Source organism: Acomys russatus, chromosome 7 (assembly GCF_903995435.1).
Source record: "Acomys russatus chromosome 7, mAcoRus1.1, whole genome shotgun sequence".
Classification (NCBI taxonomy): Eukaryota; Metazoa; Chordata; class Mammalia; order Rodentia; family Muridae; genus Acomys; species Acomys russatus.
The window spans coordinates 21,940,649-21,955,525 of NC_067143.1; the positions used below are offsets into that span (position 1 = coordinate 21,940,649).

Consider the following 14,877-nt stretch of genomic DNA (forward strand, 5'->3'; position numbering starts at 1 on the left):
AGGGCTCAGCTTTTTTGAAACACTGTCTCACCTTAGATGACATTTTCAGTAATTGCTCCTACCTGTTCGGTGAGCACTCCGTGTGTCAGATATGAGTGCAGGTAAAACAGCTATGGGTGACAACCATGCTGCCCAGCAAGGGCATTGGTGTGCATTGCTGTCCTCCAGGAGGGCTTCCCCAGTGCTTCCTGAGGCTGCTTGCTCAGAGATCTTCCCCTTGTCTGGTCAGGTTACAACCTGCATGGGGTTCCCACGGATTGTCTTCAACACCAAAATCAGCCAGCTTCTGCCTGCCTCTTCTCTCCTGCAGTTGACTTTTTTTTTTTTTTCCTGTTCTGTTCTGCAGAGGCAGACTGCAGGTGAGTCGATGAGAGGATGCAAGGATGACTGGTGTGGGCACAGAAGAAGCAGATGATGGCAGAGGCCAGACAGTGCATTCCACAGTGGGCTTGACGCAGCCCCCGGCAAAGCAGCAGATCCCAGCTCTGCACTCACGGTTAGGACCATGGGCAGCAGCCTCCACTTGAGACCTTTCTGAGCCTTACAGCAGGGCCGTGCAGTGTCCTTCCTCAGCTGCAGAGGCAGCAGGTTCCTGTTGCTTCCCTTCTGTATCTAAACTGCTTTCACCCTCTGGCTCCTGCAGATTCCAGGACAGGTGAGCATCAGCGAATTTCTGATCTCTATTTGCTGGGGGGGGGGGGGGGGGAGCAGGGCTGCTTGGGACCTGGTTCTGGTTCTAGATAACTGTGTCACTCACTTTAAGGACTGTTATGCGCTGACTTCATGAAGTCAGTTCTCAGCTCATCAGAGCCATCTGGTTGCTTTTAAAGAATTGACGTTCCAAGCAGAGCCTTACAGCATCACGGGTCAGTCCTGGTTTTTGAGTTGTTATGATATTAACTCTTTGTACCATTTCATCTCTTTCTTTTTCCCCTTCTACCAGGGATTGCACCTAGAACTTTATGGATGTTGGTCACGGACTCTGCCACTAGGCTGTGTCCATCAGCGATATTTTCAGCTTCTTTATAGGAGTTTTTAGAAAGAAAATATTTTATTTTTGTTGGAGTCCAGCATTTCAATTTTTGCTTTATGTACCATGCTTTTGGAAGAGGTCAAGGCTTTGTTTAGTCTTTGATCCCAAAGATTTTGGATTACATTTTTTGAAAAGAATACATTTTTTTAAATATCAGAACAAATGTGCCATGTAAGGAATAATTTCAAGTTTTATTAGACATCTCCAAATATTCCTTTCCCAGAGTGGGTGGCTCCCTTGTGGGCTCTGGATAGGTGTTTTAAAGCCTCCCCACATAAAGAGGGCACCATACTAGACAGCTAGCTTAGACCACATTTTGACAGGCATGGCTTTGGAATGGTACCTCTCTTTCCAGGCCAGCATGGCATTTCAGTTTGCAGGGAACAAACCCATGAGCAACCATTTGAGGGACACAGTGTGGCCAGTTGATTCCCTAGTCTACTTTTTCAGATTTCTTTTTCTTTAATGTAGCATTTTTTTTTCTGGAGCAGGGCAGTGCATTTTTCTTTAGAAGTTTTCAGTTTTTATTGCAGTACTTGTTTGTTTGACATGAATCATGTTTTAATTGCAGTTGGAGGTTTTATGCCAGGCCCCAATAGAATCACCCCAGCACTTACTCTCCTTTATTCAGTTGTTTCCTGCTTGGTCCCTGAGCATGTGTTACACCTTTGTTATGTCTTGTTATTTTCTGTCTGTAAAAGGCCCATCTCAATATTTATTAATTTATGTGCTAGGGGATAAAACTCATACGTAGTAAATGCTCTGCTTGAGCTTCATTTCCCAGCCTAATGTGTATTGTTGTTGTTGTACGTATTTGTGTGTATTTATGTGCATTCTCACACACATGGAGTCAGTCTCTCCATCCACCTGTGGGACTGAGGGACTGAATTCTATCACGAGGCTGGGCCACAGGCACCTGGGCCAAATGCCAATGTCCACCATTCTACCAGATGCTCAAATGCGTAGTCTACAATTTGGGGATGTTTAGCCTTCTTGATGGGAGTGTGTCACTGGGGGCAAACTCTGAAAGTTGAAAGACTTTTGCCATTTTGAGTTTGCTCCCTCTGGTTCCTGCTTGGCATTCCAGATGTGAGCCTTTCCTTCTGTTCCAGCTGCCATGTTGGCTGCCTGCTGCCAAGCTTTCTTGTCATGAAGGACTGCTGTCCCTCTAGAACCGTAAACCTAAATAAACTCCTGTATTCTATAGGTCTTCTTGATCATGGTGTTTTATCACAGCAGTAGAAAAGTAGCTAATACAATGCCTTTACCCACTGAGCCATCTAACTGGTCCCTGAATATATATTTCTTAATTCAAAATGTACAAAGTCTTAGTCTGACTTCTTAGAACCATTGCTACCGAAGAGGCTGGGTCTTTACCATGAGAAAATAGGCTGGCCCACCCCTCATACTGATACTCACTGACACTGACTTCAGCCTGAGCACTAAGATGATGGTAATGAAGAATATGGCCAAGTAGAGGTTTTCTTCTCATTTAGGAAAATTTGAGGTGACAGGAATATTGTTTGAAGTATGTCTATTGCTATAAATAACATTGAAGTAAAAATGCATTTGTTGCAGAAATTTTTAATGATAAGGGATGAGCATATGATAATAGTTAAAGCCTAAAATATTCTAAGCATCAGTACTACTAAGAAAAATAAGTTAGGAAAAAGGATTTAGACTTTGAAGTAGAATATGAAAGCCAGTCTCTGACATGTCACTGGAAAAACATGCCAACAGCTGATTTCATTCAGCCCACTGCTGTTGGGAGAATGCTCTTTCCTGGGAGGCCTCTCAAAGAGGATGGCCAGGGAAGGAAGGCATGACGTGACCCTCTAGTTTCAGCTGACTTTGTGGCTGAGCCATGAAGATAAAACTCAAGGCCAGCCCATGCAACTTAGCCAGACCCTGTCTCAAAAGTGGGGAAAAGGCATGGACGGTGGGGGGCAGTCCCATCTGGACACACAGACGCAGGACAGACCTTTCTGGGTAGCTGTGTGTTAGCACACAGAGGATTACAGCGCTTCTTAACTGTTGCTGTTCATGTGAGTGCAGAAAAGTTCAGCAGTGTCAGATGGAACAAAGCTGCCACCATCTAGATTACTGAATTGTGCAGAATACACACCACAGCTTGAATACAGCACCCACAGGCTGGAAGACCGCGCAGAAGTTAAGAATGTTTGCTCCTCTTGCAGCGGACCTGAGTTCAGCTCCCAGTACCTACTTCCAATCTCTCACAACCACCCTAGTAACTACAGTGCCAGGGGATCTGATGCCCTCTTCTGGCATCTGCTGGTACTGCAGTGATGTAATGCAAATACCCACGCAGACACACATATACATAAATAAAGATAAAAATAAACCTTAAAATAGCATTCGGAGAAAACTGAAAGTTTTGTTCATAAATGTAAAATCTCTAGGTTTGTTAACACTTAGCTTTTCTATTTTGGTTTTCTACTGCAAAACTGTGTCTGGTGAGGTGGTCCACAGTTCAGAGTGCTTAAGAAGGAACTGTAAAAGACTGGGCTGCAACCAGTCTTTTACATGGTAAGTGTAACTCTGTGTGTCGAGACTAGCCTGGTCTCCATAATGAGTTCCAGACCAGCCAGGGTTACATAGTGAGACTCTGCTGCAAAACAATCAAGCAAGCAAACTAAAAAGAAAAGCAAACCAATCAAAAGAGCAAAAAAGGTATGTATATGGTGCACAGACATACATGCAAGCAAAACGCCCATACACACAAAACCTCATAAAGAAGATGACCCATGAAAGGGTCACACCATAGAAGGGGGGCCAGTGTGAGTGGTCCCCTCATAACCTTTGCTCTGGGCAGCTGGACATGAGTCATGGTGGGGAAGGGGAGTCCATGGGTTTTGTTAAGGAAGTGGGGCTATAGAGATGGCTCACCGGGTGCTGGAGAGATGACTCAGTGGTAAAGAGCACTGGCTGCTCTTCCAGAAGACCTAGGTTTGCTTCACAGCACCCACATGGCAGCTGTCTCTCTTACTTTCCCATTGCTATGAAGAGACACCATGACCAAGGCAACTTATAAAAGAAAGCATTTAATTTGGGAGCTCATGATTGCAAAGGGCTAGAGTTGTGACTGTCACGGTGGGGATCCTGGCAGCAGGCAGGCATGGCACTGGAGTGGTAGCTGAGACCTTACATCTAATCCACAAGCATGCGGCAGAGAGAGAGCTAACTGACAATGGCTTGGGCCTTTGGAACCTCGAAGCCCACCTCCAGTGACACACCTCCTCCAACAAGTCCATGCCTCCTAATTCTTCTCCAGACAGCTCTGCCATCCGCTGACCAGGCATTCAAGTACATGAGTCTTTGGGTCCCATTCTCATTCAAAGCACCATAGCAACTAACATGCATTTGTAACTTCTGTTTCAGAGGATCTGACCCTCTCTTCTGACCCATATGAGCACCAGCATGCACATGGTACATAAACATACTTTGAGGCAAAGCATACGTACACATAAAAGTAACCGTTTACTAAAGAAGACAAAGTCAGGACCTGTGGAGAATGCATGTTGGAAAAAGTTGTTTTGGGGTTTTGATTTTCACAAAAAACTCATGAGTTGATGAGGAAATCAGGCAGCTGTTATAGCTCATTTAAAGTAAGAGAACTATGAATTTATATGGAGAATGTGAAAGTTATAAGTTTATAAAAAGCATCAAAAATCCCCTTTCCCCGCTGTGAGAGGGTCTTCATTTGTCTGTACATAAGGTGTGTCTGTGTGTGTGTGTGTGTGTGTGTGTGTGTGTGTGTGTGTGTAGGGGGAAGGGGAAGGGGCAGTTAAGCTCTCTATATTTAGGAGGTTTGAGGTAGCCCAGTAGATTCCCAGGGGCCCCAGTATTCTATTGGAAGAATTTCCAGTTCTCTTTTTGCTTACGCTAGTGACAGCATTGGCTGATCGCCCATATCGTCTGCTTCAGTAGCGTGTCTGTCTTAAATGTGTCATGTGAATCAAACCCCTGGTCTCCATCATGCTGGAGAATATTGGAACAACCTGAATGTCTAAATTTGTTTCCAGCTGTGAATTTAATCTGCTTATTTATGTGGATGTCATCCCCTCTCCTCCTGACTCTTCTTGGGATAGCACTTAAAACTGTTTTTACTTAGTTATAGAGGTTGTGACCAAGGATCTTAATATTGTTGTTATGTAATATGATATCCTGTAATTTTACATTAGAACTTAATAGTCAGTAGCTATATAGCAGTGTAATTTCAGGTTTTAATCTGTAAATCAGAAGTGAAGGTTAAAAAATTTGATTTATCCCAGTAGTTTTGAACTGGGACATCTGACAATATGTACAGACATTTCTAGTCATCAGAATCTTGTGGGTGATTGCTGGGAATGTTTGGCTGGGAGAGGGTAGAGGTTTAGGAGGGGGATGGCAGCTGGGAGGGGTTGCTTACCAGACGGCAGTGTGCTTGCAGCGCCCCATACAGAAGCATCTAGCTTTTCTTTCTTCCTCTCCTGTTTTCTTTCTTTCTTTCTTTCTTTCTTTCTTTCTTTCTTTCTTTCTTCTGAGACAAGGTTTCTCTGTGTAGCCTTGTCTGTCCTGGACTCACTTGGTAGGCCAGGCCGGCCTCAAACTCACTGCCCCTACCTTCCTGAGTGCTGGGATTACAGGCTTGCGCCACCATGCCTGGTGAGTCAGATGTTCTTTCACTTGCAACTAAAGCTTTAACAGTCATAATTATACATTACCTTTTCTGTTTCAGGCTTCGCTGAGGAAATATCTTAGAAATTCTAAACCTCCAATATTTACACCTTGTGGTTACTGATCCTCTTATGAGATGCATTTTTGAAATTAAAATGGAAGATGTCCAAGAAATTTTGGACCGGTTATACAAAAAAGTACTCCTTGGAGCCTCCCTGGAAGATGACATCTATGATTACATCTTTTATCTCAACCCAGATCTCTCAGAACAAGCTGGCTGTACAACATCCTTTTTCGCTCAGTCAGATGTCAGGGGTGTGCTTGCTAATATGCCAGGGCACCATGGGCCATCCTCTGATGAGGGGACCGCCCTTCCTGAAGCACAGGAGTGTGCGAAGACACAGGGTCAGATGAACAAGGCCTGGGAGGTGAAGCTCCTTCAGTTGACAGCGATAGATGTGATATTGAGCCGTGTGCTGTCTGCCAAAACTGACACCCACACAAAGAAGGGGTACAGAGAGCTGATTGAAGCCCTTTTGCAGTCGGCTGAAGTCGATTCCAAATTGGTAAGGTATTTTAAAAAGATTTTGATACTAAGTAAAAAACGTTAAGGCTTTAACAGTGTGATGAACTGTGTCTGTTTTGCTGTAGATCTGCATGCTCCAGAATTCCAATAAGTTGTTGTCTCATGCAGCTGCAAAGTGCCTTGCATCGTTCCTTTATTTCCAGCTGAGAGAGAAGGTCAGTAAGCCATTACATTCCTTATTTCTCATATGCTGTCTTAAAGTTGCTCTTTGGCACTCCAGGGAGTGGGCCCTACAATTCACCTGAGCAGCAAAAGATGGCCCTGGTTGCAGGTGAGCCAGCCCTGAGGGCAGGAGACCAAGAGAGCAGGAGAGCTGTCCCAGCCCCTCACCAGCTGCAGCAGTCGGGAGATTGGACCCTGCACCTCAACTCCGAAGCATAGTAGAGCTTGCCCCAGATGAGCCAGCTGGAGCACATGAGAGCGGGAAAGATGGCTTTGCCCCTTGCTAGCTGCAGCATTGGATGAGATAGCTAGAACAGGGCTGGAGAGCTTATCCTGGTGGTGTGGCTGCAGGAGAGCTGGCTGGCTAACCAGCTCAAATACCACACAGGCCCAGGTCCAGGGCTTTGAGTTGTCTCACCTCAATATCTACCCCATTGATGAGCTGTTGGAGCACATGAAGGGGCCGGCCCTACAGATCCAAAATTACAGGGCACAGGACAACAACAGGATATACAAGAGGCAACCCAGTGAGGTTCCGGTATTGATAGTGTAGCAGAAGCCAGAGACCTTGATTCAGACCAATGACTCATTACAATGAGCATTTGCAAGTAACCATATATAGACAAAAAGATACACTGTGTCACACACTGTCACACATAACAGCTTCCACAGTGAGATTTTTTTTTTTCTTTTGTTGGGAAGGTTGCAAGTGTGGTGGGTGGGTACAAGGGGGTGGGGAGATGAATGAGATTGGGGTATGTGATGTGAAATTCACAAAGAACTAACAAAAAGTTTTTTTAAAATTTGCTCCTTGGTATTGACTTCTTCAAATATTTCATTTAATGAGATATTTGCACCCATACTAATGTACAAATTTAAAAACAGTGAAATAAGATCCTACCTCAAAAAATAAGGAGGAAAGTGATCAAGGAGGCCACCTGAGGCCACCTCTTACCCTGGCACACGTGTGTATACACATGCCTGCAAACGCACAGATTCAAGCGTCTATTGACTTTCTGCTCCGATAACCTGTTTCTTAAAATAACACTTTGAATACTCAAGATGTTTATGGTAGAATATTTAGAAAGTAGAATAGAGTATAAAGAAAAGAAAGACTTGTATATTACTGCACCATGTATAAATAACAGATATTTTCATGGTTCCTTTTGACTCTTTATTTCTATGCTATGTTGACTTTCCTACCTTAAAGACTATTAGAACATTTTCTTTTTTGTTTTGTCAAATATTAGCATATTTTTTATGTAAACAAGAAAACAACATTTTATATGTTGTATTGTGTGATAGGTAATTTTTAAGTACCAACAGTAATTTTAACTACCCTTGTGTTTTTAAATTTAATTTAATTTTTTATTTTATTTATTTTGTAGAGAACGTTAAGTAACTCCTGGATTGCTTTTTGCCAGAAGCATCTCTCTGATTCCTCTGAGAGTGGTGAAGCAGTACATTGCCTCTGGATTCTTACAGCTGTGATAAAAGAAATCTTTAAAGATGCACATTCACAAAGAACAGGTAGAACGGCGCTGTCCGTAAATGACTGTCACCTCTCTCAGGGGCCTTGTGTTTGTAATGAAGAGTAAAATGTACGTCATACCTCACCTCTCTGGAAGTATGGAAAAATTCAGGAACCTAGCCCCCGATTCTCTTATTGAACATAACCTTGGAGTGTGTGTGGTGTTCAGTATGTGGACTTATGTGTGTGGATATGTGTGTGTGCGTGTTCACTTGTGGAGGCCAGAAATCAGTGCAAGGCGTTGTCCTGGTTTGTTGAAATAAGAGCTCCTCGCTTGGGCTAGCGTGGCCGGCCAGTGAGCTCTTATCTCTGCCTCCCAGCACTGGAGCTATGCATGCGTGCCACCATCTTAAATGGCTCTTACACAGCTGCTAGCAATCCTAATTCAGGACTTCATGCTTAGGCAGCAAGCACTTTACTGAAAACATTCTTTCCCTAGCACTGAAGATAACTTTGTAAAAAAAGAAATTAAAACTTCATCATTAAATATCTTTTGTATAATCTGATGCTGTCTATATTTATAAAGCATGAGTTAACTTTTAGTAATTAACTTTTAATCTGGGTACCCTCATTTGATCTTATTAGAAGTAACTATTCTTTGTTTTTCAAAGAGAGGCTTCTCTGCGTAGCCCTGACTGGCCTGAAACTCACTCTGTAGATCAGGCTGGCCTCCAACTTGTAGAGATCCGCCTGCCTCTGCCTCCCAAGTGCTGGAATTAAAGGCGTGCGCCACCACTACCCGGCTAGAAGTAACTATTCTTAAACCGTTTTTTACTGTCTTACAAAGTAATGCATCTACAAAATAAGTTGTAAAATTTCGTTTAAAGAAAGCTTTTGTTTTTCCTGCCACTTATAACTACTGTTTTATAATTACAGAAATTCTAAAGCAGCTCCTGACTCCTTTGGACGCGACTTTAGAGGTATTCTACACTTCCTTATTCTCCTGGCACTTTGGAGACATCTGGAATCCCTCTGACAGAGTCAGCAGCCTCATGTGCTTCCTGGAGCTGCTGGAGCTGCTCGCAGCCTCCCGAGTCCACCTGCAGCTGCACTGCAGGAGCCAGAGGGTCTTATTTCTGAAACCCTGTGCTCCAGTTGTTCTTGCCTGGCCTGTTCCGGCTTTTGTTAAGAGGAAATTGGTTATAGTCATCAAGAAGTGCCTTCTCTGTAAAGTGGGGGAAGACCTCTGCCGAGGCTCTGTGCCCGCCCTGATGTCCCCAGACCATCTTCTGGACGGTGACATGCTGGCTTTAGCTGAAGCACTTCTGAGCGCTGTGCAGCTGGGGTTGTGGAAGGCATTGCCTGTTCCTGGAAAGCCTTCCTGCTTCGGAGGGGATGAAGTTCAGCCCGGCTGCAGACCCAGGTCTGGTCCTGATCACGTGACCCTAAGAGCAGCAAGCCTAATTACAGTGAAGTCCTTAGAAATCAAGTTCCAGAATTGTACCTCAGCAACCAAAATGCAAGGTAATTGTCCAGATTCATGTTTTATTCAAAATACTGTGCAATTATTAATTGTTCATTTAAGAAAAGTGAATCATGATTATTGAGTGCTGAGGCTAGTGTCATTTCACTATTTAGCTGTATTTTCCTGATGAGATTTAGTAAAGACTTTTTTAACGGGAGAGGGGATTATGGGGAATTAAAATTTTAATAAGCATGTAGCTAATTTTTTTCACAATAATATGCATAGGATAATGAATATAAAAAATAGTTGCATTTTGAGTCACTACCAAGCAAGTGGAAGTCAGTTCGGACTTAATTATATTATTCATAAAAGCAGTCCGACTCCTCATGTTCATTACTGATAATTAGAGGTTTTGTTGAAAGCACTATAGGAAGTTCTGCCAATAAAGAAATTGTTGCACCTAACTTGAAGGTGACAAGTCCAGGTTGAGAGTGTCCAATTTTCAGTGTGGGTATTGTAGAGGACATGTCTTCCATTTCATAGGAAAAGATGAGCAGTAGATGTCTCCAGGCAAGCGGCCTGCACTTTCTAGGAGAGCCTGACTCCTTGGGGTGACCTCTCAGGCTGGTCTGGGTATCACTTTTTAAGGGTGTTCTAATTATCGCGATTACAGTTTATGACACTAGGTGGCATCTGTTACATAATTCAGAGCGTTGACTTGCAATTAAGCTCCCAGGAGTCAGCAGTTTTGTAGTACTTTCTTATGGCGCTTTAACAAGCAAAGGGAAGGCTTTTCTGTTACCTTGAAGCCTTTTCTTTTTATGGCTTAGTGGTTGTAGTTAACCAGAAGCGTAGTTGCCGATGAGGAGACCGTGGTTGCCACTTGATTTCTTAACACGCTTTCATCATGAAGTCACATCACTATTTCTTAGACAAACTGTGACTAGTATTTTTGGCAGACAGACAAACTGATTATATGTCTTAAACAAGTGGTCTTTTGCGAGTCACCTTTGCTGTCCTCAGTTCTCCATTCCTAAGACAGATAATGCCGACTCTAGGACTGTCTGAGTGAGGATTACTATCACTACTCTTAAAAATTGGAAACAGACGAGTAACTTTGTGTGTTTACAAACATTAGCTGTACTTTGAAATTTCTCTTGTTTGAAGTTGACTTGCAGAAGTTCATGTCCGAGTTACTGGCCTTTCTGAAGCCTCACCTTCAGCCCTCTCTACAGTTGCACAACCCATGTGAATGGCTGTCCAGGGTCTTCATCGAGCAGGACGATGACATGCTGGAGGCTGCCAAAGCATCCCTGAGCATCTACCTCCAGCTGACCAGGTTTGTGTAGCTCAAATAACCTGCACTGCCTACAAGTCAGGACATGCACGCAGACCGGAAAATGTGTTTCTGCGGGTGCAGTGCTTCTTTTCCCGACTTGGGTAAGACTATCCTGTGGTTTCCTCCTGTCTTACCTCTGCTGTACATGAAAATGGATGCTACTTGCACTATACTGAGAAGTTGGCTGGCTGAGCAGACCAGGGACTCCAGTGTGATGCCAACTGCGTGTTGCCCAGGTGATCAGGGGAAGCCAGTACCTTCTGAACTTCCACTGGTGGCTAAGAGCCTTTTTTAAACCTCCAGGACTTGCTTGTCTGAATTAAGCTTCTTTAAGGTGACCTTTGCCTTGTCAAGGTTAATACAAGTGGCAGTAATCAAAGGAGCCTTTCCAAACTCTCACTTTGGCACACACACACTCGGCTGCTCCCTCTGGGGGTGCAGGCCCAAGCTGGGTGCAGGAGGCACATTGCTGGGTGCTGCTGCCCCAATTCCATTTCTGCTTGATGCCTGCAGTGATGTGGTAATTGCTCCTGATGCTGATGACCACTGACCCTTCCCATCATTTCTGCTCTGCTTTATTACAGCCTCTGTACTACCTACTCCATTTCCTTCTCCCTCGGCCTAGGAGGAGGGCGTTCTCCCAGTGGTTGACAGTGCAGCCTTGTGCTTGCTATGTTAGGACCCAGCTGGCAATGGCTGCTTTCCACATCTAAGCTCTTGGGGCCAGTTTTCAAAAGGTTCTCCTCAAAAACAGAATTCCTGCATGTGATTTGAGTTGGGCTCAAAGAGAGTGCAATGCAGATTTAGACTAAAAAGTCTTGATTTCATTCAGCGCTGCCTTATACCTCCTCTGTTCTGTGTGAAGTCTAGCTGCCCTTGCTTCAATTCACTGTGTTCACAGACATAGATTTTTGTGCTATGGGTGGCTAAAAAAAATGCCACCATGTTAAGGTTTTCTTCTTTATAAAGGACAAAAAGCATTTCAAAGTGGATTAAGCAAAACCAGAAATTTTTGTGGCCTGGTTGAGAGTTTTAAGGGCATCAAATTGGCATTAAGTATAAGTGTATGCCTATCTATGTGTATGTCCCTGTTTGTCTTTGTGTGTCTATGTGTGTGTGTCTCCCTCTCCCTCCCTCCCCCTTTCTCCCCTTTCTCTCCTCTCCTCTTCTCTCTCCTCTCTCTCTCTCTCTCTCTCTCTCTCTCTCTCTCTCTCTCTCTCTCTCTCTCTCTCTCTCTCTCTAAGGTCTCTCTGTGTAACAGCCCTGGCTGTCCTGGAACCCACTCTCTGTACACCAGGCTGGCCCCGAACTCACAGAGATCCACTTGCCTCTGGGATTAAAGGCGTGTGCCACCACACTCCTGAGCCCTTCTCGAGAAGGGGATTCTGATGTAGAAGACAGGACAGAAGACTTTTGTGCAGACTGGTCAGGGGTGAGCAGATTCAGGCTTGGTTTGTTTCCTTGTAAGGTGATGTGAGTAAGTGAGAGAACGTGTTTGTACAGGCCTGGCACCCTGAGCTCTCCCTTATCTGCGTTTTCAGAGAATGGGGCACTTGTGCCAGTCTGACCCAGGAACAAGAAGCATGGATCCACTGCACACACGGAAGCGGCTGCAATCCTCACTGCATCTTCTTATTCTTCTTAAAAACTGTAGCCTTCGATTCTACGGTTCTTCTTGACTTCTTGATTTCCTCAGAAACCTGTTTCCTTGAATATTTTGTTAAATATTTAAAATTACTGCAGAAAGACTGGGACCACTTTCTGTCCATCTGCAAGTTTTTTGCTGCAGCAGAATCACAGTGTGGAGTAAATGTTTGGGATCCTGTCACCTTACTTAGCCACGACAGAAACACCAGCCACACGCTACCTCGTGCTCCGGTGTCTCCTGTTGGCTGCAGAAACTCCTCTGACCCGGAGAGCCAGGTTGCAATGCCCAAAGAAAGTCACACAGTGCCAGCTCACGGCCCACCTTCCCGGACACCACAGAGTCTGGTAGACTACGACAGTTCTGATGAGGAAGACACAAGTGAGCACTTAGCAGATAGCCAACAGTTGTCCTTATGTCAAGAAATGACTGGGGAGATTCAAGGACCACCCAGGACATGTAAGGGTCAAAAAGAACTTAGCCGGGCACCTCAGTCCAGGCCTGTGCTTCCCAAAGACGCCACCCCTCCCTTCTCTGCCAGGGGTGGAGTTGCTCCAGATAGGACTGGCTGCGAAGCGGGACCATTTTTCAGAACAGTGAAATGCCTTCAAGAGCTACATGGTGCTATTTATCGTCTGCAGGAGAAAAATCTCTTTCCCTATAACCCAGCAGCACTTCTGAGGTTGTTGAAAGGGGTGGAGGCAAAGTGTCATACAGTGTGAGGCCTGGGTAACAACACAGCAGCATTTGTCCGAGGCGTGTGTTTTCCTCTACATTAATTGCATATCTAAGATAAATAAAAACAGGCAAAAATGTCTTTCTGAGGCTTTGCCTAATGTTTGCGAGCGGTACATCCTATGGCAGGCCGTGAGGAACAGTGGTGTAACAGCTGAAAGTTTATACTAGTTCAGACTACACAGAATTGGCCGTGACAAATGACTGTACTTTCCATAGCCTAAAACAGAGGAGATTTGCCCTCTTATCTCTGGGGGCTAGAAGCCTGAATTCAAGATGTCTGTGGGATGGGATGTCTTTCCTTTTGGTCATAGCAGTGCCGAGTATCCCTTGCCTGGTAGCTGTCACCCCAGTCACTGCTTCATACAGTGTGTATGTCTGTCCACTCCCTGTCAGAATTAAGTATGACCTCATCTTTACACCTGTAAAGACCTTGTGCCCCAGTACAGCCACATTCATGGCTGGACATGAATCTGGGGAGAAACTGGGCCAGTACAGTTCTTATTTCTCTGAAGCACTGACATATAGTGACATATAAGAGAAAAACTTTGAGTCAGGATCTCTGTATGTAGCCCAGGGTAGCCCTGAACTTGCTGTGTAGCCCAGGGTGGCCCTGAGCTTACCTTCCTTCTGCCTTCACCTTCAAAGTGCTGGCATTAGAGTTGTGTGCCCTGATGGCCACATCAGAAACAACTGAAGGGGATAATTAGTTCCATCTGCTTCACCTGCACTGTGGACGTGATTCTTCAGAAAGAAACAGGTGAACAAGATGGTGAGAGTCTACAGTCAGCATTTGGAGGACAGAAGTGGCAGGTGGTGAACTTAAGGCTGTCCTGGCCTGAAAACTTAGACCATGCCTTGTATAGTGGGTATATATTTTAAATCTATTTTATTTGGGTTTCTTATGCCTCTACCTCCCTTCCAACCCCCAGCACGAGGTAGAAGAGAAGGAAGGTTAGAGGGGAGAGGGGACCTAGGCCTAGTGACTTTCACCAGCACTGTCATCAGCACAAGATGGTGGCCAGCAGACAGAAAACCTCTGCTGAAAATAGAAGGGCACCATCAGCAAGGTATGGGAGCTGTTAGCATGCAGATAGGACATGCAGAAGCTACGGTGGCCCTGAGGACAGACATAAAAGAAAGGGGTAAACAGAAAGTGAAAGGGAGACAGGCAAAGGAAATGCAAGGTAAGGACAAGAGCTTGGGCAGGGCCTCGGGAAGGAAACACGTGAAGTTCAGGGCACGGGGTGAACAGTCTCAGCAGAGGCTAGCGCCGCTGAGATTATTTGGATCACTAAGAAGCTAATGGGGTGTTGGAGAGTCTGCTCAGTACAGTGCTTGCCCTGCGAGCACGAGAACCTGAGTCCACTCCCAGCACCCACGTAAGAAACTAGGCACAGTGCTCCAAGCCCGTAACCCCAGTGCTTGGCAGGGAGAGGCAGGAGCATCCCTGTGCTGCACTGTCCAGCCAGGTTCAGTGAGAGCCCTTATCTCGGAACATGAGAAGCTGACAAGAATGATGTCTGAAGCAGTCCTCTGTCCTCAAATTCACATGAGCATTCAAGTACGCGTACACACAGGCACACGGTACACACTAGGAAGAGAGATTAACAAAAGTCCCACCCTGAGACTCTGTAGTCAGTTATTGGTTTCTGCAGGGAGTGGTAGACATTTTCTTTCCAGTGATGTAGCCACTGATAAGTTGTCTGTGTGCCTAAGTAAACATAATTAAATTCATTGATCACATACATGCACACACACAAA

General features: G+C 44.9%; 1 protein-coding gene across 1 annotated transcript; it reads left to right on the forward strand.

Moving 5' to 3' along the window:
• Window positions 1–613: 613 nt before the first annotated feature.
• Window positions 614–13,528, forward strand: Lins1 (lines homolog 1). Its single transcript, XM_051148698.1, has 7 exons — window positions 614–655; window positions 5,772–6,276; window positions 6,362–6,451; window positions 7,847–7,988; window positions 8,866–9,453; window positions 10,562–10,733; window positions 12,275–13,528. Exons 2-7 carry the CDS (start codon window positions 5,842–5,844, stop codon window positions 13,098–13,100), a joined length of 2,253 nt encoding a protein of 750 aa, XP_051004655.1. The 5' UTR covers window positions 614–655; window positions 5,772–5,841; the 3' UTR covers window positions 13,101–13,528.
• The last annotated feature ends 1,349 nt before the right edge of the window (window positions 13,529–14,877 follow it).